At 41.9% G+C, this 26,239-nt stretch overlaps 2 protein-coding genes across 4 annotated transcripts in view; one reads left to right on the top strand and one right to left on the bottom strand.

Annotated features, from left to right (window-relative positions):
- Positions 1-17,780: 17,780 nt before the first annotated feature.
- On the bottom strand, positions 17,781-25,310 carry CEP19 (centrosomal protein 19). 3 transcript variants are annotated; one of them, XM_082458706.1, is made up of 3 exons: positions 24,980-25,310; positions 19,753-19,952; positions 17,781-19,130 (listed from the first exon to the last, which is right to left on the bottom strand). In XM_082458706.1, the coding sequence occupies exons 2-3, from the start codon at positions 19,880-19,882 to the stop codon at positions 18,769-18,771; spliced, it is 492 nt and encodes a 163-aa protein (XP_082314832.1). In that variant the 5' UTR covers positions 19,883-19,952; positions 24,980-25,310; the 3' UTR covers positions 17,781-18,768. The 3 variants fall into 3 exon arrangements, with proteins under 3 accessions (XP_082314832.1, XP_082314833.1, XP_082314834.1); XM_082458707.1 differs by having other exon boundaries at positions 19,753-19,949; XM_082458708.1 differs by lacking the exon at positions 24,980-25,310 and adding an exon at positions 24,773-24,972.
- Positions 21,246-26,239, top strand: part of PIGX (phosphatidylinositol glycan anchor biosynthesis class X) — a gene marked incomplete at its 5' end in the record, with an annotated part of 37,462 nt that continues 32,468 nt past the window's right edge. The window contains 2 exons of the mRNA XM_082460978.1: positions 21,246-21,263; positions 25,299-25,491. Coding sequence (XP_082317104.1) covers positions 21,246-21,263; positions 25,299-25,491 — 211 coding nt within the window. The remainder of the gene's footprint in view (positions 21,264-25,298; positions 25,492-26,239) is intronic.

Raw genomic sequence — 26,239 nt, 5'->3', positions numbered from 1 at the left:
AAAGTTAACTTGTGATGATCCTTCAAGAGTTTTTAACTGATTTTTTAAAAATCATGGGAATATAATTTACTCGTTATTTGGCAACTGGTTTCTCTCAACAGTGCAGCTAGGAGGTATTTCCAGGTCCCTAGTCTACCTCTTTGTTCCTATGGGCTTCCCAATATGCCCACAGCACAATTCACTTAACCCATGTCTTTTTTTTTTTTTTTTTACATCTTTATTGGAGTATAATTGCTTTACAATGGTGTGTTAGTTTCTGCTTTATAACAATGTGAATCAGCTATACATATACATACGTCCCCATATCTCTTCCCTCTTGCATCTCCCTCCCTCCCACCCTCTGTATCCCACCGCTCTAGGTGGACACAAAGCACCGAGCTGATCTCCCTGTGCTATGCGGCTGCTTCCCACTAGCTATCTATTTTACGTTTGGTAGTGTATATATGTCCATGCCACTCTCTCACTTTAACCCATGTCTTCTTGATGGATATTTGGGGTTTTTCCAATTGTCCACTATTATGTTCCCTTTTCACTCATTCTTTTCTTTGTGTAATTCAAAACCATCAAGCTGAAACTTAGCAGGGCTTCCTCATTTCACAATCATAGCTCATTTCCTATTGAGCAAAGCTTCTTCCTCAGGTCAGCTCTTGCCACACCCCTAAGGGTGGGGGGCTTTTTCCACAGAAAGAAGAAGTGGAATTATCTATCCTGGGCCTTAGGAGCAAACGTGCTCATTCTCTTGACAGCCACGCCCATGCTGCTTGGCCCACACAGCACTGCTGCCCCTGGGGCTCCTGAACAGCTTAATAACCTGAAACAACAAAATCAACGTCACTTTGCCTCCAGTGCGGTTGGTAAGTTGTAATAGATGTGGAAACAGACAGGACGCCTTCCCATGACGTATACCACCTCCTGGAAGAGAGGGGTGTTCCCGGGGGAGTCTGTTTCCTCTGTGTCATTCCAGTATACGCTCCTGTTTTCAGGGGCCACTGGCGGTACGGTTCCCTGTCGTAAATGCTCTTTCCTCTCCCTTTGAGGATGAACTGAAATCTGACCCCTTTTTTTGAAGCTTTCCCAATTGCTCCCGCCTATAATAGTACTTCCCTTTTCTGAATTTCTTCAGCAAGAATGCCTTCTAAGTGCAGAACACCTTGTGAGGGTGAACCCCTGGGCCACAGAACCAGGGATTGTGGGGAGGTTTGAGATAGAAGGCCATCGTATACCTGAATCTCATAGAAATAACATAGTTATAAGAGGAGAGGCCTATAAGCAGAGAGACACTATGGGATATACTGGAGTCAATATGTACGAAAGGGAAGTGTAGATTAGAAGCATGTATACCCAGGGCAAGAAAGAAGGAAAGCAAGAGTCTAGTGCAGTAGTCCTCAAAATGCAGTCTGGGGAATTTGTTAGAAATGCAAATTCTTAGACCCCTCTGCAGACCTACTGAGTCAGAAACTCTAAGGGTGGAGCCCATCAATCTGTTTTGACAAGCCCTCCAGGTGAGTCTGATTCACTGGGAAGTTTGAGAACCAGTGGTAGCAAAGAAGAGACTTTTGCAACTGAAAATCTCGGGAGAAGTAGAGCAGCTAGAGGGGACTCCAGGTGCTGCTTATGCTTCACCCACTGTCAGCTGCTGCAATGTGGATCTGGTGGTAGGAAGTGGAGGAACAAATCCAAGTGACACATGGCCCTTCCCTTCAAGATGGGATGCATAAATAAGACAGCAGTCCTACAAAGTGAGATGGACTCTGTGCCATAGTAATGGTTGAGACCAGCGGTTCCCAACTGAGGTGCCTTGGGGAAGCCAGTCTGTTACAAATACAGATTCCTAGATCCCACCCTGAGAGATTCTGATTCGCAGCTGAGGAGTGACTGAGTCTACACTTTTAAAAGCTGCTCAAATTTTTATGACAACTATAAAGAGAAGCCTGGTTTGGGAAGCCTTGTTATAAATAGTGGTAACAAGGAGGTTCTGAGTAGGGAGGGGAGAACTCAAGCCTGGGGTGGCAGGGAAACTCCACCTAGTAGAAAGGGATAAGCTCCCCTCCAAGGGCCTGTGGCGGTCACGTATTTCCTGGAGGGCCTGCAGGGACAGGAGAATTACCGCTGTCTGGGGCTAAAGTTCTGCCTGAAACTTGGCCCCAGGATTTCTCTCCTCCGTGCCAGATGTGGAGGCTGATGGAGGAGACACGACAGGAGGATGGCTTTTGGGAAGAGGGCGTGTGATGAAGGCTTAAAGGTTAATGCTAATTATCCAGCAAATTGTCAGACCTTCTCAAGGGCTACTAACCAAAAGACTGAGACTGCTTTTTTTTCTTAAGGGAAGTGGGGGTGGGAGGGACGATTTAGAAAGCTCCAGAAGTGATTGAGCTCAGACAAAACTAGGATTTATCTAGTCCCTGCTCTAGACTGCTCTCTGACAGTCGTGTCCTAAGAGAGGGGGTGTGGGGTCACCACCTGAGTTGGTGATAAAGCCATCATCTCCAATGGTCTTCAAAAGTTGATTTTATAAGCAGAGATTTAAGAAATATCTTGCGTGGAACTCTGTTTTTTTAAAATTATTATTTATTTATTTTATTTTTGGCTGTGTTAGGTCTTCATTTCTGTGCGAGGGCTTTCTCTAGTTGCGGCGAGCGGGGGCCACTCTTGATCGTGGTGCACGGGCCTCTCACTGTCGCGGCCTCTCTTGTCGTAGAGCACAAGCTCCAGACGCGCAGGCTCAGTAGTTGTGGCTCACAGGCTTAGCTGCTCCGTGGCATGTGGGATCTTCCCAGACCAGGGCTCGAACCCGTGTCCCCTGCATTGGCAGGCAGATTCTCAACCACTGCGCCACCAGGGAAGCCCCTCAAATGGAACTCTGAGATGGGTTAAACTTAGAAACATAAGGACTGAGCTGCTGTGGTTAAGTTGGGGGTCCAGTTCCCACGTCCTTGGTCTCCTTCCTTTCTATCACTCGGGAACAATTACCATTCCCCACCCCTCCCCTAGTCCGGCTCCCTGGGATGACACTCCCTAGAGAGCGGTGTGAAAAAGACTGATCTGGTTGACCTCCTATCCAGAGCCTCGAGAGACTGCTTTCAGGGACAGCCAGATCACTACTGCACAAAGTCATCCTTCCTACTGCTGGAAGCTTTGATCCTCAGAATTTCTTCCTTTTACTGAGGTGAGAACTGCTCGCTAAACTTCCACCCACTGTGCCTAATTTTTCCCTCCGGAAGTACTGCTACATTCTTCCACATGAAAGGTCTTCAAATAAATGTTCATAAAGACCATCTTCTCTTTTCCAGGTAAAAGCCTCACCACGTCTTCCAATAGATTCTCGTGTGACGTGGTCATTCCCTGCGGAACATACTGCAGTTGGTCCATGTCCCCTTTAAGATAAGGCTCCTGAAGGAGAATTTGGCTCCAGACAGGATCTGGCCGGGGCGGTGTGCATCGGGGCCATTCTTCCCCTTGATCTGGACATTAAGCCTCAATTAGTGCAGTGTGGGATTACATTAGCTTCCTTGGCAGCCACTCTCCAGTCTGTTTATGCTGAATCTGCTGTCTATGAAACCTCCTCTGTTTCACGTTAATTGCTATTAAGTGAATTCTTTCCCATCCTGTGCTCCTGCAGTCGACATTTCTTAATGTAAGAGCTGGACGTTACTTTTAGCTCCATAAAATTTCATCCTCTTGGTTTTAGTCCAGTCATGAAAAATATTTTAAAATCTTGATTCTGTTTTTCAATGGCTATTACTTCCCAGCCTTAGTTGCCTTGAATTTTAGTGTTACTTTTGTACATCTGGAAGGCTGCTAACATATATCTGGAGCTTAGCGGGGAGGCGGAGGCGAGAAACACTTTTTTTTAAACTTCCACTTACTGAGTACACTCTTATTTAATCTTTCATCTTTACACTGGCCCAGTGAAAACAGATACTAATATTGCATTTTATAAAGGAGGAAACTAAGAGGAAGGGAGGAAAATGAAGATCTTCCTCAGCTATCAGTCTCAGTGACTACTGGGCATGCAGCTGCTTCTGCGCATGCGCTCACACATGCAAGTTACGTAAGCTCCACCCCGTGGTCTTAAAGGAAGGTTTGGGCTCAGCTGTGACTAATAGGCTTATTTCCAAAGGGTGGAAACAAGAAAAACTAACTCCTGGGTCCTTCTTCTTAGAGTGACATCTCATTAGCCTTTTGAAGAAAATGAAGTCAGGTGTAGGAATGGATGAAAATTGGAAAGAGCTAGGAAAAGATGCAGTTGGATTTTAAAAGTAAAGCTTATTGAGCATATAATTCCATTAAATGTAACTTGGTCATACAGGTGTTTTAGTTACAGGATCTTGGAATTTGCATTTGTGGCTTTATCAGGCTGATAGAATTTTTTTCCTTGTCTTTTTAGATGCTGCAGGAGGAAGTGATGATTAAGTGAAGGATTTTCCCCACATTACCCTACTTTATCTTCACAGCATTTATGATCACATGATACTTTTCTTATTTACTTATTTCTCCTCACTGAAATGTGAGCTCCGTAAAAGCAGGGTCCTGTCTGCCTTGTTCTCCTCTGGTATCCCTATTACCTAGAATAGTGCTCGGCACATATTAAGTGTTTAAAATGAATGAATCTAAGTATGACACAGAAAACCTAGCATTTTAAAAAGAGTATTTAAAAACAACGTACAAGGCTGAGCAAGACTCACCCCGAACTCACCCTGGATGTAGATGTAGGCACATTGTTTAAATTTTAAGAAAATACTACTAACATCCTTCCAGGGCCAGGTCAAAGCTACTTTTTGATAAATTTTTAAAAATGTACTGCCCTCTGATGGTAGTGGGGGGGTGGTTAATTTTAATTTTTGCAGCAGTAGTTGGACATCCCAGTTCCCTAAGACCAAACTATGACTTTGGGTAATGGCAAAACTAAGGTGTGGCCTGGGAGGGCCTGTAAAATACACAATGTGTTTGCTGTGCATATTCAAGACAATTCCCCTAGCTACTGCTCCTACTTACTCCCAAACTTTCCAACCAGGTTGCTGTCTCCAGCCCTCTCATTCTGGGGTCCCACTGGTCAGCTTGGCAGTGCTAGGGTGGGCCTGCTCAGAGATGGTGTCAGAAAGATAGTGACACCGCTTGCTTGCTTGGGCCTGCTAGGACCCTAAGAGGTGTGAGCCCTCATATGGCAATTGTCCTTTATTTGTCTAGCTTCTCAACTTGGCCTCTTTCTCTTTTGCCTCAAGTTTTCGGCTCTTTCCTGCCTCCTGTTCCTAGCTCCTCTCATAGGTGGAAATGTCAGATTTGAAGGTTTAAAAAATGTCAGCACATTATATCAAAAGCATGCTTCCAAAGTCTAAAAAGATGTTAATCCTTTTATCATAAGGGCTATCAGGTGTCAAAGCATAATTTTCAAAATTTTTAAAACGTAATTCTCATAACCAATATCAAATGAACACATGCTAAGATTCATTAACTCATTGATGAAGGGGACCAATAAGATGGTAAAACTGGTTCCAAAAGTATTTTGAAGGACTAAGTGTTTATAGGTTTTCACAAAGGAATGTTAGAATAAGACTGCTAGGTTAGATACAAAAGTGGTTAATGTCCTATAGGCAAGTAAACTTATAGGTTATCTTCTTTACTGGACAGAAAATTTCATGTTAACAGTGTCTGGGTTCCAATCAAATAGTAAACCTCAAAGTCAAACACCGATACATTGTCATAAAAAATTAAGCAATCTTTGGAAAAGCTTCTACACAATGCTGTAGTATAATATTGAAAAGACATGTGGCCCTCATGTTTTGCCTTATTTTAAGTTTGGGATAATTTTTCATAACACAAGTTTTTTTTCATATATATATTAATATAAAGTTTATATGTATTTCTCCTGTTAGTCTTTTCCCTGTTTTGGACCGTGTTAGTATTTTTCAAATGTTGAACAGTGGATAATGAGAGAGAAAACATAAATCTCACAAAACTTCTTTTGTTTCTAGTTGATAACTCTAATTTCAGGATGAAAGTGTTTGGTGTAGAGTGGAGAGAAAGAGGGAAATTGAGAGAAGAGTGTAAAGGTTTTGGCTAAAATGAACTTTGAGGATTACATTAGGATTTTAATTTATCCATTTTATTATGATTCATTATCAGACATAATGGATACCTCTAAGTTTCTTGTTGGTGGAGAATCCATCAGACCCAAAACATGAAAATTATGTAGTACCCAGTATCTAATAACAGGGAAGAGGAACAGTGGAATCAACAAGTATTTAATGATAGTGATGACAGTTGCTTGGCTCTGGTTAAGATTTCCTTTTAAGTGTAGAGGCACATGGTAATTTTGCTGTCCCAGCTATGTAATGCTACTATTAACAAGGTCAAGATGGCAGCCCTAATGGAATTTGCTAACCTAAGAGTTCTTACCAGAAACTGAAAGTTCCTGGCTCCATAATCATGCATTAGGGTGTCCATATCTAGGTTAGGAACAAGGATCATTCATTCAGTTTAAAGAAGATCCTGTCTTGAACAGGTACTGCCAATTTTTTGTTGTTGTTGTTTGTTTTTGCTTCTGGTGGAACACATATAGGAACTTTTTTCTGACTTAAAAAAAAAAACAACCCTCTAATCTTTTATCATTTTCTCTTCTGTACCTTTTCTCTCCCTCTTCCTAAACATGTAATATTAATTCCATCCTTTTACATTTTCTTCTTCAAATTATTGATGCAGTTGCCCAAAACCATAGTAAGCATTTCATACCTACCCAAATGACTTTAGGAACTGGCTGAGTTTCTTCTTCCCTTTGCCCTTCATCGGTCACTATTCCCAGGATCTTTCAGCACCTGGTCTACTGCTCCTCCAGACTCCTTAATTTCACAAGGCTCCATAACTTTTTGGATTTTATGGATTTCCCTCTCTATCAATCTTGGTCTGTCAAATTCAGATGCTGGATCTCATCACCACTAGGACTTACTAAACTTCTGAGATCTCTTAACTCAGAATATCAGTTCTCTAACCCAATTGCTTTATTGTTTTCTCCCAAGCTCACCTGTCACAACTTGCCAGACCAGCCTTCTGATGCCACCCTTTCTAGTACTTTTCATTGCTCAGCCCCTCCCATTTGACTCAGTTTCTCCTGGCTCCACAGGACTCCACCCAGCCTTAGATTCCAAGGTCCACATCTTTGTACTGCCTTTGCCAGTTGCCTAGCCTTCCTCACTCTCTTGTGCTTTGCTCTGTCCACTGTATCAGTCTCTTCCCAGCGGTGTCTGGGTCTATCCTTAAAACACACATTGTCCATACTGGGTCCAGAAATGAAAGAGGCCAATGGAAGAGATTTGTTCCTTTGTTAACAGGAGTTTTTTGGCTGCAAAAAAGAGAAAAACATCCACTTAAATTGGCTTAAAAATGGGGAAATTTGTTATTTCATGTAACAAAATGTCCAAAGGTAGGGCAGGCTCCAGGTGCAGTATGCCAGGGCTCTAGGTCCATCTTTCTGTGATTCTCTTTGTTCTGCCCTCATTAATGATAAACATCATCCTCAGGCTGGCCACAAAATGACTGCAGTATTTCCAGGTGTCACACTCAGATACAACCATGTCCAGAGAAATAGAGGAGACTCCTTTTCTCCAAAAAATAGTGAACACCGATTTCACAGGTCCTTGTAGATCCCCCTTCACATCTCATTGGCTAAAACTGGGTAACATGCCCATCTCTAAACCAGTCATAGACAATGAAATGGAACTACTGGGATTTATTGAGACCAAACGGTCTTTGCCTCTAGATCTGAGACCTATGTGGGAGGGATTATACCTGAACAAACAGTATTGGACCTCTGCAGGCAGTGGAGGAAGTGAAAGGATGTTGAGTAGGTAATCTGCTATATAACAGTATCTGCTACAATGTGAAATGGTGAACCACTGAGAGGACTTTATAGCCATAAAAGCTAAAACTTTTGAGCTTGAAGGTTGATTGTTCATTCAGCCATTAACACTCTTGTAAACTTGGCCAGGGGAAGTTCTTTTGTTAGTTTGTTTCTAGGAGAGAGGAGGTGAGGATAGGGGAGATTCTTTTCAGTTTGTGACCCCTGGGTTGTAGGTTTTCATTTGACTCCCCACAGTCTACTTTCTCCATCTATGTTGAACACATCCAACCTCACCCTTCCATCTGAACAAAGCTCCTTCTTTCTTTCTTTCTTTCTTTCTTTCTTTCTTTCTTTCTTTCTTTCTTTCTTTCTTTCTTTCTTTCTTTCTTTCTTTCTTTCTTTCTTTCTTTCTTTCTTTCTTTCTTTCTCTCTCTCTTTCTCTTTCTTTCTTTCTTTCTTTCTTTCTTTCTTTCTATCCTTCCTTCCTTCTTTCTGTCCTTCTTTCCTTCCTTCCTTCATCCTTCCTCCCTCCCTCCCTTTCTTTCTTTCTTTCTTTCTTTCTTTCTTTCTTTCTTTCTTTCTTTCTTTCTTTCTTTCTTTCTTTCTTTCTTTCTTTCTATTTTTGGCTGTGTCGGGTCTTAGCTGCCGCACATGGGATCTTCATTGTGGCAGGCGGGATCTCTCATTGTGGCGCTCAGGCTCTTTGTTGTGGTGCATGGACTTCTCTCTAGTTGTGGCCTGCAGGTTTTCTCTCTCGTTGTGGCTTGTGGGCTCCAGAGCACGTGGGCTCTGTAGTTTGTGGCACACAGGCTCTCTAGTTGAGGCACACGGGCTCAGTAGTTGCCACGCGTGGGCTTAGTTCCTCCGTGGCATGTGGGATTTTAGTTCCCCAACCAGGGCTCGAAACCATGTCCCCTGCATTGGAAGGTGTATTCTTTTTTTTTTTTTTTTAATTTATTTATGGCTGTGTTGGGTCTTCGTTTCTGTGCGAGGGCCTTCTCCAGTTGTGGCAAGCGGAGACCACTCTTCATTGCGGTGCGCAGGCCTCTAACCATCGCGGCCCCTCTTGTTGCGGAGCACAGGCTCCAGACGCGCAGGCTCAGCAATTGCGGCTCACAGGCCCAGTCGCTCCGTGGCATGTGGGATCCTCCCAGACCAGGGCCCGAACCCGTGTCCCCTGCATTGGCAGGCAGATTCTCAACCACTGCACCACCAGGGAAGCCCGGAAGGTGTATTCTTTACTGCTGGACTACCAGGGAAGTCCTCTCCTTCTTAATGAAATAAAAAATCACATTTTAAGGCAAGACAAGAAAAATTTAAACATAAAAATTTTCAGGGACTTCCCTGGTGGTGCAGTGGTTAAGAATCCGCCTGTCAATGCAGGGGACATGGGTTCGAGCCCTGGTCTGGGAAGATCCCACATGCCGCGGAGCAACTAAGCCTGTGCACCACAGCTACTGAGCCTGTGCTCTAGAGCATGAGAGCCACAACTACTGAGCCTGTGCACCACAACTACTGAAACCTGCACGCCTAGAACCCGTGCTCCACAACAGGAGAAGCCACCACAATGAGAAGCCCATGCACTGCAACAAAGAGTAGCCCCCGCTCGCCGCAACTAGAGAAAGCCTGTGAGCGGCAACAAAGACCCAACACAGCCAAAAATAAAATAAATAAATAAATAAATAAAAAATAGTGATTGGTCAGGGACCTATACTCAATATTTTGTAATAACCTATATGTGAAAAGAACCTTAAAAAGTATATATATGTGTGTGTGTGTAACTGAATCACTTTGCTGTAAACCTGAAATTAACACATTATAAATCAACCATACATCAATAAATATAAATAAATAAAAATTAAAAAAAATATATAGTGATTGGTGCAGAACAGACTGGTCAGACAACCTGGGGAGATACTGGGCCACACTACATGGAGGTCCTTAGCTTAAATATTTACTTATGACCTTATTAATGTTACTAGCTGTATTACTTGTATTCTGCCTATTTTACAAGATTATTATTTCTTGCATTACCAAATATGTCACTGAGCCTCAGATAAAATTAATGACGCCTAAGTGACCTGAAATGATTGACCAAATATATAGTCCTATAAGACCAATGATTGTAATAGTGTAACTCTAGATACGGGAAGAAGCAACAAGAGGGAGCCATTTCCTGGACCATAACAGACTAGTAAGACAGGCAATCCAGAGGCTTTTGGCTACTGTTAACAGGGCATAGTCCAGTAATAGCACATTGAGTGGCCTATCAATGAAATCCTCGCCTGACCTGGGAATGAGCATTCCTAGTGCTCTGGAACAAATTGGTCACCAAATGCCTCCCAAACCTTGGTCGAAATTAAGACCGAAAGGGAAGTGATTGATAAACAAAGAATGTTGAGACCTCCCTGGTGGTCCAGTGGTTAGGACTCTGTGCTCCCAATGCAGAGTCTGGCTTCGATCCCTGGTTGGGGAACTAAGATCCCACATACTGCAACTAAGCCTGAGCCCTGCAACTACTGAGCCCACTCTCTGCATGCCGCAACTAGAGAGCCTGCATGCTGCCAGGAAGACCCAGTGCAGCCAAAATAAAAAAAAGAAAGAAAGAAAGAAAGAAAGAGAGAGAGAGAGAGAGAAAGAAAGAAAGAAAGAAAGAAAGAAAGAAAGAAAGAAAGAAAGAAAGAAAGAAAGAAAAAAAGAAAGAAAGAAAAGAAAGAAAGAAAGAAAGAAAGAAAGAAAGAAAGAAAGAAAGAAAGAAAGAAAGAAAGAAAGAAAGAAAGAAAGGGAACGTTGTCCACCATTGAGTTCAAGAATCAAGTCCTGGGCTTCCCTGGTGGCGCAGTGGTTGAGAATCTGCCTGCTAATGCAGGGGACACGGGTTCAAGCCCTGGTCTGGGAAGATCCCACATGCCGCGGAGCAACTAGGCCCGTGAACCACAACTACAGAGCCTGCGCGTCTGGAGCCTGTGCTCCTCAACAAGAGAGGCCATGATAGTGAGAGGCCCGCGCACCGCGATGAAGAGTGGCCCCCGCTTGCCGCAACTAGAGAAAGCCCTCACAGAAACGAAGACCCAACGCAGCCAAAATAAATAAATAAATAAATTCATTCATTCATTAAAAAAAAAAAAAGAATCAAGTCCTTAACTGCTGCAGTCACTGACTTACAATACACCCTGAAATGTATTCAGGGTGAAAGATCAGGATGAGGCACTCTGTGCTCTAGGAAAACTGACAGAACTGGCCCTCAGATAGACATTTTCAGGAGAAATTTTTTATAAACCCGGATTCTTGCATCTTCCCATACTTAGAAAAGCACTAAAACCATTAACTAAGATGTCTATTCCCCATGGCTAGTAGCAACCTTCTACTGAGATGTGTGCTTGGTTGCACATATCTCTTTTACCAAAATCCCCTTACCTCTTTCAAACAGTTCTCAGAGCTCTCTGAGAGACTGCTTCCCGGGTTATGATACACAGTTTCGTTCGAATAAAATTTTCCATTTCTTTCTTAGATGGGCTATGGATTAATTTTTTTCATCGACATGGTAGCCCTTCATTTTCACCTTAACTACTCATTCTTGCCCCGGCTTCTCCTCAGTCTCATTATAATCTGATGGCCCTGCCTGGCTCATTAAGAAGAAGACTGGACTTCCCTGGTGGCACAGTGGTTAAGAATCTGCCTACCAATGCAGAGGACATGGGTTCAAGCCCTGGTCCAGGAAGATCCCACGTGTCACAGAGCAACTAAGCCCGTGTGCCACAACTACTGAGCCCATGTGCTGCAACTACTGAAACCCACATGCCTAGAGCCCATGCTCCACAACAGGAGAAGCCACTGCAATGAGAAGCCCGCACACCGCAATGAAGAGTAGCCCCCACTGCTCACCACAACTAGAGAAAGCCCGCGTGCAGCAACGAAGACCCAAAACAGCCAAAAATTAACTAATTAATTAAAACAAAAAAAAAGAAGACTGAAATCATGAACCTGCCCCTGACATCATAACTGGCCTATCATCAGTCTTCTCTCTTATTCTTCCCTTTCCTTTATTTTTTTATAAAATTTTATTGGAGTATAGTTGATTTACAATTTTGTGTTAGTTTCAGGTGTATAGCAAAGTGAATCAGTTATACATATACATATATCCACTGTTTTTTAGATTCTTTTCCCGTATAGGTCATTACAGAGTATTGAGTAGAGTTCCCTGTGCTATACAGTAGGTCCTTATTAGTTATCTATTTTATATATAGTAGTGTGTATATGTCAGTCCCAACCTCACAATTTATCCCTCCCCAGCCACCCTGCTTTCCCCCCTGGTAACCATAAGCTTGTTTTCTACATCTGTGACTCTATTTCTGTTTTGTAGATAAGTTTATTTGTACCATTTTTTAGGATTCCACATATAAGTGGTATCATACAATGTTTGTCTTTCTCTGTCTGACTTATTTCGCTCAGTATGACAATCTCTAGGTCCATCCATGTTGTTGCAAATGGCAATATTTCGTTCTATTTTATGGCTGAGTAATACTCCATGGTATATATGTACCACATCTTCTTTATCCATTCCTCTGTGATGGACATTTAGGTTGCTTCCATGTCCTGGCTATTGTAAATAGTGCTGCAATGAACATTGAGGTGCATGTGTCTTTTTGAATTATGGTTTTCTCTGGGTATATGCCCGGTAGTGGGATTGCTAGGTCATATGGTAATTCTATTTTCAGTTTTTTAAGGAATCTCCATACTGTCCTCCATAGTGGCTGCACCAATTTATATTCCCACCAGCAGTGTAGGAGGGTTCCCTTTGCTCCACACCCTCTCCAGCCTTTATTATGTGTAGACTTTTTCTTAAAAATTTATTTATTTATTTATTTTTGGCTGTGTTGGGTCTTCGTTGCTGCACACGGGCTTTCTCTAGTTACGGCGAGCAGGGGCTACTCTTCATTGCAGTGTGGAGGCTTCTCGTTGCGGTGGCTTCTCTTGTTGGGGAGCACAGGCTCTAGGCGCACGGGCTTCAGTAGTTGTGGCACATGGGCTCAGCAGTTGTGGCTCGTGGGCTCTAGAGCACAGGCTCAGTAGTTGTGGCGCACAGGCTTAGTTGCTCCATGGTATGTGGGATCTTCTGGACCAGGGCTCGAGCCCGTGTTCCCTGCATTGGCAGGCAGATTCCTAACCACTGTACCACCAGGGAAGTCCCTATTTGTAGACTTTTTGGTGATGGCCGTTCTGACTGGTGTGAGGTGATACCTCATTGTAGTTTTGATTTACATTTCTCTAAGAATTAGTGATATTCAGCTTTTCATGTGCTTTTTGGTCATTTGTACATCTTCTTTGGAGAAATGTCTATTTAAATTTTCTGCCCATTTCTTTTATTGGGTTGTTTGTTTGTTTTTTTTTTTTTGATATTGAGTTGCATGAGCTTTCCCTTTCCTTTAAAGCTGCCCCTTTCCAGATGTCTTGGGAGCTTCCACAGAATAAATACTCAAAAAGTGTTTATTGAATGAATGCATTTATTCCATCCCTTCTCCAATCTTTTTCAATCTCCACCTCTACGTGGGTTTGAAGAGGTTTTGTGCATATGTTTGACCCTTCTTGTTCGTTCTTAGAACAAATGACCTGTAGATGTTGATTCTATTCTATTTTCTATTTTTAAAACAGCTTTATTGAGGTATAACTTATATACCTCAATATATATACCACAAAATTCACCTGTTTTTAAGTGCACAAAATCAATGATTTTGGTGAAATGTCTAGGCAAATCTTTTGCTCATTTAAAAACTGGGTTGTTTTTCTTATCATTGACTTGTAAGGGTTCTTTATATATGCTGGATACAAGTTCTTTTTCAGATATATGATCTGCAGATATTTTTCTCAGTCTGTGGATTGACTTTTTATGTTCTCAATGTTGTCTTTTTTTTTTTTTTTTTTTTTATTTATTATTTTTATTCTTGGCTGTGTTGGGTCTTTGTTTCTGTGCGAGGGCTTTCTCCAGTTGTGGTGAGTGGGGGCCACTCTTCATCGCGGTGCGCGGGCCTCTCACTATCACGGCCTCTCTTGTTGCGGAGCAGAGGCTCCAGACGCTCAGGCTCAGTCGTTGTGGCTCACGGGCCCAGTTGCTCCGCAGCATGTGGGATCTTCCCAGACCAGGGCTTGAACCCGTGTCCCCTGCACTGGCAGGCAGATTCTCAACCACTGCGCCACCAGGGAAGCCCCTCAATGTTGTCTTTGAAGTATAAAATTTTAAATTTTTGATGAAGTCCAATATATCATTTTTTTTTCTTCTATAGATCATACTTTTGGTGTCAATTCTAAGACCTCTTTGCCTAACCTAAGTGTTATGGACTGAATGTATCTGCTCTTCCAAAATTAATTTGTTCAAACTCTACCCCTCAATATGATGGTATTAGGAGGTGGGGACTTTGGGAGGTGATTAGGATTAGATGAAATCATGAGGGTGAAGCTCTCATGAATGGGATTAGTGCCCTTAAAAAAGTCAGAAGAGGGGACTTCCCTGATGGCATAGTGGTTAAGAATCTGCCTGCCAATGCAGAGGACATGGGTTCGAGCCCTGGTCCAGGAGGATCCCACATGCCATGGAGCAATGAAGCCCGTGTGCTACAACTACTGAGCCTGCGCTCTAGAGCCTGCGAACCACAACTACTGAGCCCACGTGCCACAACTACTGAAGCCCACGTGCCTAGAGCCCGTGCTCCGCAACAAGAGAAGCCACCACAATGAGAAGTCAGCACACCACAATGAAGAGTAGCCCCCGCTCGCCGCAACTAGAGAGAGCCCACACGCAGCAACGAAGACCCAACACAGCCAAAAATAAATAAATAAATAAATTTATTTAAAAAAAAATAGTCAGGAGAGAGCTTGTTTGCTATTCTCTGTTCTCCACCATGTGAGGATACAACCAGAAGTTGATAGTCTGCAACCTGGAAGAGGGTTCTCACCAGAAACTGACCATGCTGGCACCCTGCTCTTGGACTTCCAGTCTCCAGAACTATGAGAAATAAATTTCTGTTTTTTTAATAGTCCACCCAGTTTATAGTATTTTGTTATAGCAGCCTGATCTGGCTAAAACACCAAGGTCATAGAGATTTTCTCTTTTATTTTCTTCTAAAAGTTGTATAGTTTTAGCTTTTTTCATATAGGTGTATGATCTTCTATTTCCTTTTTAATATCCTGCAACTTCCATCCTAATTACTCCCTTCAAGATTCATCCTTGAACATTAATAGAGACCTACTTGCCTTTCCTCAATTTTCACCTGCTGCTTTTGTCAAAATATTAGATAGGTGATTAAATAACTACAAAAAACTTGGTGAATAAAATAGTCCCAAAAGTACAAGGGGACAGATCTGATGATCTTCTCAGGACATAATGTTTACAGTGACCACTCACAGTACTTTGACATACAGGGTGCTTGAGTCACACTTGCTTAATTGAGAAATAGAAAAAAAACCTTTAGGTCAATTCTTGGGCTGATCCAGGGATTCACATACAATCTTTAGTTAAGAGTACAGTACACTAAGAGGTCCAAACTGAATTGCATTTCCAGGTTCACATGTGAACAAACCTTCACCACTCAATGAACCAGAGATTCTAGGGATCCAACAGACTGAGGATAACCCAGGGCCAAATTGAATATTCAGAGCAGCTCTCAAAGTATTGAGCTTCATAGCCTGAGCATACATCTCTACACTTGGATTAGAGCCAGATCAGCTCTAAAGGGGATGGGGTGGGGTTGGGAGGGAGAGGGGAGGACGGTGGTTAGATTTATCTAACAAACTAAATGAGCTAAAATTTGGTTAGATGCCATATTAGGTAAAGAAAGACAAGGCGATGTGTTTTCTTGTCTTAGTATCGTGGAGCCTTACGAACGTTGACAGACTGCAGAGAAAGCCAGCAGAGAATGAAGCTGAAAATGAGAAAGACAGGGGCAGAGAGAGAGAAAGAATAATTGATAAAGCCGGGACATAAGAGAAGATGGAATCCAGAGCCCTCTAGGGAAGCTAATTTCTCTACGGAGTGGGAATTGAGAGAAGGTGAGGGAAAATATTCCCCTTTCACTTTTACACTCTGGTATTTGCCTAAAAATTTAAGATAATGAACAGTGAATATGTATTAATTCTATAATAGAAAAAACACTTAAAAGAGCTCAGCAGAAGAATTAGCTTTGAACAAGTTACACGGAGGAAAAATCGCAATAGCTACTCAGCTCATATGCTCACCCCCTTCTGCTCTAGTTAGTCAGTACCTCTATTACACATGTTAGTTTTGTTGCTTTGGCTGAACTATGTTAACAACTCAAAGGCGAAAGTTATGGCCCATTTTGTATCTTTCTATAGCTCTTAATTTAGTGAACATAGATGTACTCGATAAACATTGGATTATCCCCAAAACATGGATTGGGAAGTGTGGGGCAGATGACATTAACATAATCAAAAGATAATTATTTTGATACATATGGAAAATTTGTATATGATAAAGAATGCATTTCAAGTCAGTGTAGGGAAAGATAGGTTATTCAATAGATAGTGGTGTTGGGACAGTGGGATGGGCATCTGGAAAAAAGTAATCTCATATTTTACAGCAAAACTAATTCCTGTATAGAAGAAATCATGGGATTAAAACAAAAAGTCTTGGAGTGAAAAATGCCTCTCTAAATATGACACAAAAATGCAGAAGCATAGAGAAAAATATTGATCAATTAGACTTGGAAAAAATATCATAAACAAAGTGAAAAAACAGATGACAGGGTGGAAATATCTGCAACTCATATCATAAACCAAGAACTATTTTCCTTAATAAATAACTTTTTACAAATCCATAAGAAAAAAACAAGTAACCCAATAGAAAACTGAGTGGGCATAACATTTTTTATGTCATAAAAAATGGCTTATTTCATAAAAAGTGTATGAAGACGCTCAGTCTCACTCACAAGACATACAAATTAAAACTCTGAGATACCATTTTTAAATTATAAAATTGACAAAGATCAAGTTTGATAACTCTGTCAATGAGCATGTGGGGAAAACAGGTACTCTTACGTATTTCTGATAGTTTAAATTGCTACAACCTTCATGGTAAGTACCGTGTGTTGGTAAAATACACTCCAACATCATCTCCTACCATTTTTCTTTTGCTCAATCTGTATTAGCCACATTGGCCACTTTACTCTTACTCAAATATACCAAGCACACTCCAGCCCTGGGGGCCTATGCACTTATCATTCTCCGCTACCCCTGAAATGCACATCAAATTTTCCTTACCTCCTTCAGGCCTTTGCTCAAATGTCACCTCTTCAGTGAGGCCTTCTCTGAAGGCCCTATCAAAAATAGTGGCACCCATACCATCATTCTCTTTTTACCCCGTTTTGAACTCTGAGCACTTATCATATGACATTATTCTATGTATATTTATTGTCTCTCCCCTCCAAGCAGACCGTAAACCTTGTAAAGGCAAGGACTTTGTTGTGCACACTGCTGCATCCCCACACTCTAGAACAGTACAGGCTCAGCATGTTGTAGGTGCTTATTAAGTACATTACTGAATGAATGAATGAATGAATGAAACTCTTTGGAGGACAATCTGGCAATATCTATTAAAATTCAGGATGCACATACCCAGCAATTCCCCTCCAGGTGTCATTTTTAGTTCAGCAAAATAGGGAATGTACAAGGTTATTTATTGTGGTATTGCTTGTAATAGTGAAAGGGGAAAACAGCCTAAGGTCAATTTTTAAAATGTATCATCTACATCTATACAGTGAAATAGTATGTAGTTATGGAAGGATCTCCAGTTCTGAAAATTGGTTTGCTACCTTTGACAAATATACATTTGAGACATGGCCATCTTAAGTCCTTGGTGATATCACTATAAGAATGATCTCTTTAATGAGGCTTTTAATGGTAAAGAGAGTAGGGATGGACAGGTGGAAAGAATGAGTAACTTTTATAGCTTTATTTAATGGGTATTAATTTCCTTGCAGAAAACAGGATTTCTACCAATTAAATAATATTCTAATATGAAGAAAGATATATCTGTACATATATAACCTTGTTCAACAAAGATCTTCTCTTTGGAGATACAAACTCATGAATAGGCCTAAACTGGCTGTACATATGTTCATTTATTATGGGTAGATTTCCCATTTTACAAACAAACCTCTTATTTATGGGAAGAGGTTCAGGGTTTCAGAATGTCTTTAGTACATATTTCCTGATACTGGGACAGGGGCATGGGGCAGAATTCCCCTGCTATCCATCAGATTACATCCACTTGAAGCTGCAGGGCATTCTGCAGGGGTACTCTTCTACTCCAGAGTTAAATAGATATAAAGACAGTGCATAAAGGATTACCCCCTGGCAACCATATATGCCCTCTGATCTTATCAAACTATAATTTGCTTACTGTTCCTCAAATAAAACGTTCTAATTCCTATCTCTTTACCAATCCCCTGCAACATCCCCCTTTTTTTCCTCCCAGTTTAATCTGGAATCCTATATAAGCTTCTATCCAAATACTACCATTTCAAGGGCCAGGCAAAGTACCATCTTGCCACTGAAGGACAAAGTCCTCCCTGACTATTCTACCCTACCGTAATCTAGGTTCTGATCCTCTCTAGCCTTTATCAAGCATTTGGATCTAATGCTGCCTAATACCATTAAACTAGCTTTTCATAAGCTTTTGACTTATCTTCCAATTAGACTGTAAGCTCCTTAAAGGCAGATTCCTATATTCTGTTTTCCCTATATTCCATATGCACCTACATAGTAGATGCTCTACATATCTTTGTTTTGAAAAGTAACATGGTCAATCCAAACGTGAACCAATATGCATAGTGTTCTTTACAGATTTTTCTACAACCAATCTATGGTCTTATATAAACATGGATTTTCTACTACTCAATAATTTTTGTTTTAGTTTTTGGTTATCAGGACTCGTCAGCTGACTCTGTGTCCCAGCCACAGGACTGTAGTTGTTCATCCTGTGGGAACTCCACTTCAATGTCATAAACAAAATTTGGATCATCCTTCTTCTTCTGATTTTTCTCAAAAAGTTCATCCATGATGCTCTTCCTTTTGGCAAGTTCCTTGTCATCTAGTTTGTTCAGGTCTTCCTCAGGATCAATGGTTGTTTCCCGCTGAATTTGTTCCATTGTTTCTGCCAAACTCTGCCCCCACAAGTAACCTCGTAAAAAACTGAATAACTTCTCTAGTTGCTTCAGGGATACCTGTTCCAGGTAACCCTTGTGTCGTGGATTATTCTTTAATTGTTCAGCAGCTCTGCTGCAATCTAGGAGGGAGAAACAAAACTATTATACCACACGCAACACCACAGACTATTCAGGGACCACAAGTTACTGAAACCATTATCTGTCATTATAATCAACTAGCTAACTGGCTTTTGGGAATGAATTATTTCACAGAACTATTTCTTTATATACAGCTTTGAGTGTGATGGGGGAAGGAGGGATATATTTTTTATTTCTGTAACTTAAAATCACTTTGAGGAGATGTTAAATACTTTCAACTGGAGAAAATGTCTGAGAAGAAAAAGTAGTATTACAGCTTTAGATATTAGTACTGGTACCAAGAAAATATCAAGATTACAAATAAAAAACACATTTGGAGGGAGAGAAGGGAATTAATATTACTGAATAATGCTATCTCATTTAACCCACACTGCAGATCTCAAAGGGTGGGATTATCAATTTCCTTTTACAGATTAGGAAACTGATGCTCACCAAGATTAAGTAGTTTAGCCAAGATTTCACACCTACCCTGACAGTCATGACTTGAACCTTGGTAGGTCTAAATCTGAAGGCCATGTCATTCCATTACATGAGACTCAAATCGTTCTTATAAACTGACTCAGTGAATATTTAGGATAGGAGGCAAGATAAAACATAAGATACCTGAATACTTTGAAAAGTTTCGAACTGGCATGATGCGCTGGCGACTTTTCCCCTTCATTTCATTCTCATAGATTAAGATAACAGCCGGAGGCTGGAACCTAATTCCACATTTCTTGGCAGTGCACATCATTCTCACATACACTTCACGGTAAATCAGAGGAAATCTGATGAAAATGTGTCAGTCGCGTAATGACTTCCTGCTAAAGGGGAAAAAAAATTAAGTGTTGGATACATCACATTCTCCTCTACTTTTCCTCCCCAGCAGATCTGAATCTACTCCAGTTCTGGAGATGCATAGTCAGCTCAAGCTCAGTATTTCAAGAGCTACCTGGAAAGTTCAGTTTGGCCCCAAGTTATCTTTAGTCTACAGAATCCCTGGTTCATTGAGGGGTGTAGATTTGTTCACACATGAACCTAGAAATGCAGTTCAGTTTGGATCTCTTAGTGTACTGTACTCTTAACCAAAGACTGTATATGAACCTCTGAGTCAGCCCAAGAATCAACTTACAGGATCTTTTTTGTTTACCAATTAAACAAGTATGTACAAGCACCCTCTATGTCAACATACTACGAGTTTTTTAATCTTATGTCCTGACGGGTTCACTAGACCAGACCTCTCTCCTTTGTACTTCCCCAATCATTCTACTCATTGAGTTTTTTGTAACTACTTACTTTATCACTTTTCTTTTCCTTCTATTCTATATGCTCCATGAGGGCAGGGGACATATCCACTGTTCACCACAATATCCCCAGCACAATACCTGGACTGTAGTAGGTATTCCATTGTTTAATTCAATGTGTTAATAGAAGACACAGCCCCTGTACATCCTCTAAGTGTTCACAGTTTAGAAATCTGATCAAAAAAGGCAGAATCAGCCTCCACATATTTGAGGCAATAAAGCTTACATGGCTTTTATTTCAACTTATTTGTCTCACTACATGATGTTTTTTCAGTTATAAGAAACATTTTATTTATTTATTACTTTTTAATCTTTATTGGAGTATAATTGTTTTACAGTATATCAGTTTCTGCTGTACAACAAAGTGAATCATCTATATGTATACATATATCCCCATATCCCCTCCCTCTTACGTCTCCCTCCCACCCTCCCTATCCCACCCCTCTAGGTCATCACAGTGTCGGGCTGATCTCCCTGTGCTATGCAGCAACTTCCCATTAGCCATCCACTTTACATTTGGTAGTGTACATAGGTCAGTGCTACTCTCTCACTTCATCCCAGCTTCCCCTTCCCCCGCAGTGTCCTCAAGTCTGTTCTCTATGTCTGCATCTTTATTCCTGCCCTGCCACTAGGTTCATCAGTACCGTTTTTTAAGATTCCATATATGTGTGTTAGCATACAGTATTTGAAACCACCATTTTAAAGGTTAATACTTTCCATTCCGTCTTCCCTTCCCTGCTCTCAATGCCAAAATATACTTAATTATAGGGACTGCTTTAGATATGACTATGATATTCTCAGAAAGATTTGCAAATGTCAAAGAACCTGGAGGTAAAGCAGCATAGGGATGATATCTTCATAAATTCAGTTCTGTTAGAGAATCACTAGGAACATGGTTACTTAATACATGTTCATTGTAGAAAACTGGGATGGGAGTGGGGAAGGGGGAGGAAGAAACATACAAAATAATCATCCCTGATTCCTTCCAGTCTTTCTAGGCATAGTTTTTTGTTTGTTTGTTTGTGTTTGGTTTTCTTTTTTTTGGTTTGTTTTTTAGCTATAGTATTTTTTTTTTTAGATTCAACTCAAGGGCTACTTTTTATTTATTTATTTATTTATTTATTTTTAAATTTATGTATTAATTTATTTATTTATTTTTGGCTGTGTTGGGTCTTCGCTTCTGTGCGAGGGCTTTCTCCAGCTGCGGCAAGCGGGGGCCACGCCTCATCGCGGTGCGCGGGCCTCCCACTGCCGCGGCCCTTCCCGCCGCGGAGCACGGGCTCCAGACGCACAGGCCCAGCAGCCGTCGCTCACGGGCCCAGCTGCTCCGCGGCATGCGGGATCCTCCCCGACCAGGGCTCGAACCCGTGTGCCCTGCACTGGCAGGCAGATTCCCAACCACTGCGCCACCAGGGAAGCCCTATAGTAAGTTTTTATATCATACATACTGTTTCCTACCTTTTAAATTTTTACAAAATTTTATTTTATGGAAGTATAGTTGACTTACAATGTTGTGTTAATTTCTGCTATACAGCAAAGTGATTCAGTAATAAATATAAATATATATATTCTTTTTCATATGCTTTTCCATTATGGTTTATCACAGGATATTGAATATAGTTCCCTGTGCTATACAGTAGGGCCTTGTTTATCCATTCTATGTATGATAGTTTGCATCTGCTGATCCCAAACTCCCAATCCATCCCTCTCCTACGCCCCCTCCCCCTTGGCAACCACAAGTCCGTTCTCTATGTCTGTGAGTCTGTTTCTGTTTTGTAGATAAGTTCATTTGTGTCATAGTTTAGATTCCACATATAAGTGATATCATATGGTATTTGTCTTTCTCTTTTTTACTTCACTTAGTATGATACTCTCTAGGTCCATCATGTAGCTGAAAATGGCATTATTTCATTCTTTTTTAAGTCCTGCCTTTTAAATTTAACAACCTATGTAATTTTGCCATTAAATGTCTTTCTAAAATGCAAATTTTTATGACTGCAAATGTTTTGTCCTATGCATATACCATAATCTATATTATTCACCACTTACTATTGGATGTGAGAATTTTTACTTTTAGGAAATGGATCATACTGTGTTGGCTAAAAAGTTCGTTTGTTCCATAAGCTGGCTCTAGTAGCGCTTAGTTGTCTTTAACTTCATTCGAAAGTTTTGTTAGATTGTATTGTGACAGCTGTCATATCAGTGTGCATTAAAATTGGTGAATTTTTGTGTAGCTGTTTTAATATAGAAAATAGGGGGGAAAAGCAATATTTTCGGCATATTATGCTTTATTATTTCAAGAAAGGTAAAAACACAACTGAAACGCAAAAAAAGATTTGTGCATTGTATGGAGAAGGTGCTATGACTGATCGAACGTGTCAAAACTGGTTTGCTAAGTTTCATGCTGGAGATTCCTCGCTGGACGATGCTCCACGGTCGGGTAGACCAGTTGAAGTTGATAGCGATCAAATTGAGACATTAATTGAGAACAATCAACGTTATACCACGTGGGAGATAGCCAACATACTCAAAATATCCAAATCAAGCACTGAAAATCATTTGCACCAGCTTGGTTATGTTAACCGCTTTGATGTTTGGGTTCCACGTAAGTTAAGCGAAAAAAACCTTCTTGACCGTATTTCCGAATGTGATTCTCTACTTAAACCTAATGAAAACGTTCCATTTTTAAAACAAATTGTGATGAGCGATGAAAAGTGGGTACTGTACAATAATGTGGAATGGAAGAGATGGTGGGGCAAGCGACATGAACCACCGCCATCCACACCAAAGGCTGGTCTTCATCCAAAGAAGGTGATGTTGTGTATATGGTGGGATTGGAAGGGAATCCTCTATTATGAGCTCCTTCCGCAAAACCAAACGATTAATTCCAACAAGTACTGCTCCCAATTAGACCAACTCAAAGCAGCACTCGACAAAAAGCATCCGGAATTAGTCAACAGAAAACGCATAATCTTCCATCAGGATAATGCAAGACTGCGTGTTTCTTTGATGACTAGGCAAAAACTGTTACAGCTTGGCTGGGAAGTTCTGATTCATCCAACATATTCACCAGACATTGCACCTTTGGATTTCCGTTTATTTCGGTCTTTACAAAATTCTCTTAATGGAAAAAATTTCAATTCTCTGGAAGACTGTAAAAGGCACCTAGGACAGTTCTTTGCTCAAAAAGATAAAAATTTTGGGAAGACGGAATTACAGAGTTGCCTGGAAAATGGCAGAAAGTAGTGGAACAAAACGGTGACTACGTTGTTCAATAAAGTTCTTGGTAAAAATGAAAAATGTGAGACTTCCCTTGTGGTCCAGTGGGTAAGACTCTGTGCTCCTGATGCAGGAGGCCTGGGTTTGTTCCCTGGTTGGGGAACTAGATCCTGCATGCATGCCGTAACTAGGAGTCCGCATGCCACAACTAAGAGCGCCCGCGTGCCGCAATGAAGACCTGGTGCAGCCGATATAAATAAATAAATAAAATTTTTTTTTAAATGAAGAATGTGTCTTTTATTTTTACTTAAAAACCAAGGGAATTTTTTGGCCAACCCAATATATAAAGAACTGTGTTATCAAGTTATTGTGCTCTGCCTCTGATCTAATGCCATGATCCCACTCCACCCCTTCTTTCTTTTTTTTTCTTCTTTTTTTTTTTTTTTTAAAACAAATACTACTCCCAGTTCACCTCACTAAAATTTGTTCTGTTAGTAAACTTTCTAGAAGATCCTACTGAGCACAATAAAAATTCCATACACTCAAGCAAATGGCTGTATTAATAAATGATATATGCAAGTGATGCTCAATAATGCAGTTTTAAGACTACACTCTTTTCTTTCTTTTAAAAATTAAACTCTTATTTTTATTAATGTTTGTATTCTGTTTAAAATGTAACATAATTCTATGAGGCTTATAACAAAAAACTGTTGTCCTCTCCCCTTCGCCTCTCCATAGGTAACGAGTGTCAATTCTTTTAAATGTTTCTTCCAAAATTTATCTTCATATTTCTTAACAGCATGCTTATACTGCTCTCTTCAGTTTTAGGTAGTATCTTCTGACATCTTTCCTCTTTAAGACATCCATCCTAGAGCCCTCCGTTCTGTTCCAATCTGCACTGGATACTCTCCAGCTCTGCTTATATATTCAATTCATGAAGACAGACGACACATTTACCCAGCATTTCTTCCTAGACATTAATACTTTTCTCCTCAAGGATCAGTGACCTGCATAATTTTGCCAAGCATCCCCACAGCACCTAAAAGTGTACGGATTTTGCCATCAGGTAGACGATCCTCTCCCTATCCACGCCCCCACCAGTGCAAGACTGACTTTCTTACCCATAGAGAAGTACAGAAAATGCATCTTCTGCAGGTCAACGTCTAAAATCTCCGTGAGGGGGTGTTTCCACTAACCGTAGTGCACCTAGGAGCACTCGACTTTGAGGCCAGGCACAGCCTGGCGCTGCAGAAAGAGGCGACAGCCACAGCTCCGCAGCCGTGACTGTGGGGTGAATTCCCCAGCAGGAGGCCCGCATCGGCAAATACCTGGAATTGGAGGTGGACGTCGGGAGCTGGGCTTGGCTGTTCCCAGGACACCGCGCGGGGCTCGGAGTCATGCTGGAGGACCGCGGAGCGGTCCCTAGAGCAACAGCCCTGACATACGTCACGGCGCTTGCGCAGCTCCTCGCTCCGCCCCCGAGCGGGAGTGCGAGGGGTGGGGCGACGAGGGGGCGGGACCGCGGCCTCCTTGACACCAGAACATTCCGGGACCGGGGATGCGGGGAGCAGGGTAACGGGTGAACCGCTGGCGTGCGCGCAGCGAGTCTTCCGTCCCGGTCCCTAACTCCGTGACAGCGCGCTCTAGGAGCGGTGTGAGGCGTGCGCAAGTTCCTCTGACCGCATTTTGTCCCCGCGCGCTCTTCTGGGGCGCGCGTTCTCCGGCGTCCTGGCTCCCCCGGCCGTGGCCGTCCGGGCGGTGGCCTGGCTACTCCTCTGGGAGGCGGCTGGACTCACCTGCTCGCCAGCCATAGCCTTCAACACCACCCCCACCGACGCTGGTAAGGGGAAGGGCGGGGCTTCAGGGGTGAGGGCGGGGTTTAGGGCCGAGAGGGTGGGGAGCCCTCCAGGCTCCCCAGTACTCTCCCTTCCGCGCTTTACAAAGGTACTTCTCGCGACCCTAGAACTGTGGGGAGAGCTGCAGGAGATTAAAAACAAAGGCTGCAAGCTTCCTGCTACTCCCCCCGCCCCGCCCCCCCCTCTTCATTGCTTTGTGGCTGCTTCTGGTTCTCTGGAGAGTCGGGCTTTGTCTTTCTGAGGAGCGACTGGCCGCACTATTACTAAAATATTGTAAAGTACAGCCGTGAAGCGTCTTGGGGTGCTCTTGGAATGCGTGAAGCTTCTGACCACTGCGGGGCCAGCAAAGCCTAACTGTCCTGTGAGGTGTGAGAACCCCAATCTAGAATGCATAGATTGTATGTATTGTCCTCGGGGGACGTGGAAAGGGGAGGAAGACTAGTTTCGTTTTACAAACATTTTTGATAATGGACTGGATTGGGCTAGGGTTTCTTTATGACTCAGGGCTGGGCAAGCGAGTTAATTCACTTCTTTGGGCCCGAGTCTGTGGGCAGAAGTGCTGTGCTAGGCGCTGTGGATCCAGCCCTCGTGGAGCTTGCATTGCAGTAGGGGGAGATGTATACAGTGCAGTAGTAATTACAATAAAGTGACAACGTTTGATAGGGAAAGGAAAGTCAGTACAAATCAGGTGAGTTTCTCTGTCTTTAAAACGAGGATATTAGACTAGTATCT

Source organism: Balaenoptera physalus, assembly GCF_965194825.1.
Source record: "Balaenoptera physalus genome assembly, chromosome: 4".
In the NCBI taxonomy this organism is placed as follows: Eukaryota; Metazoa; Chordata; class Mammalia; order Artiodactyla; family Balaenopteridae; genus Balaenoptera; species Balaenoptera physalus.
This window is presented reverse-complemented; position numbering and strand designations above follow the sequence as displayed.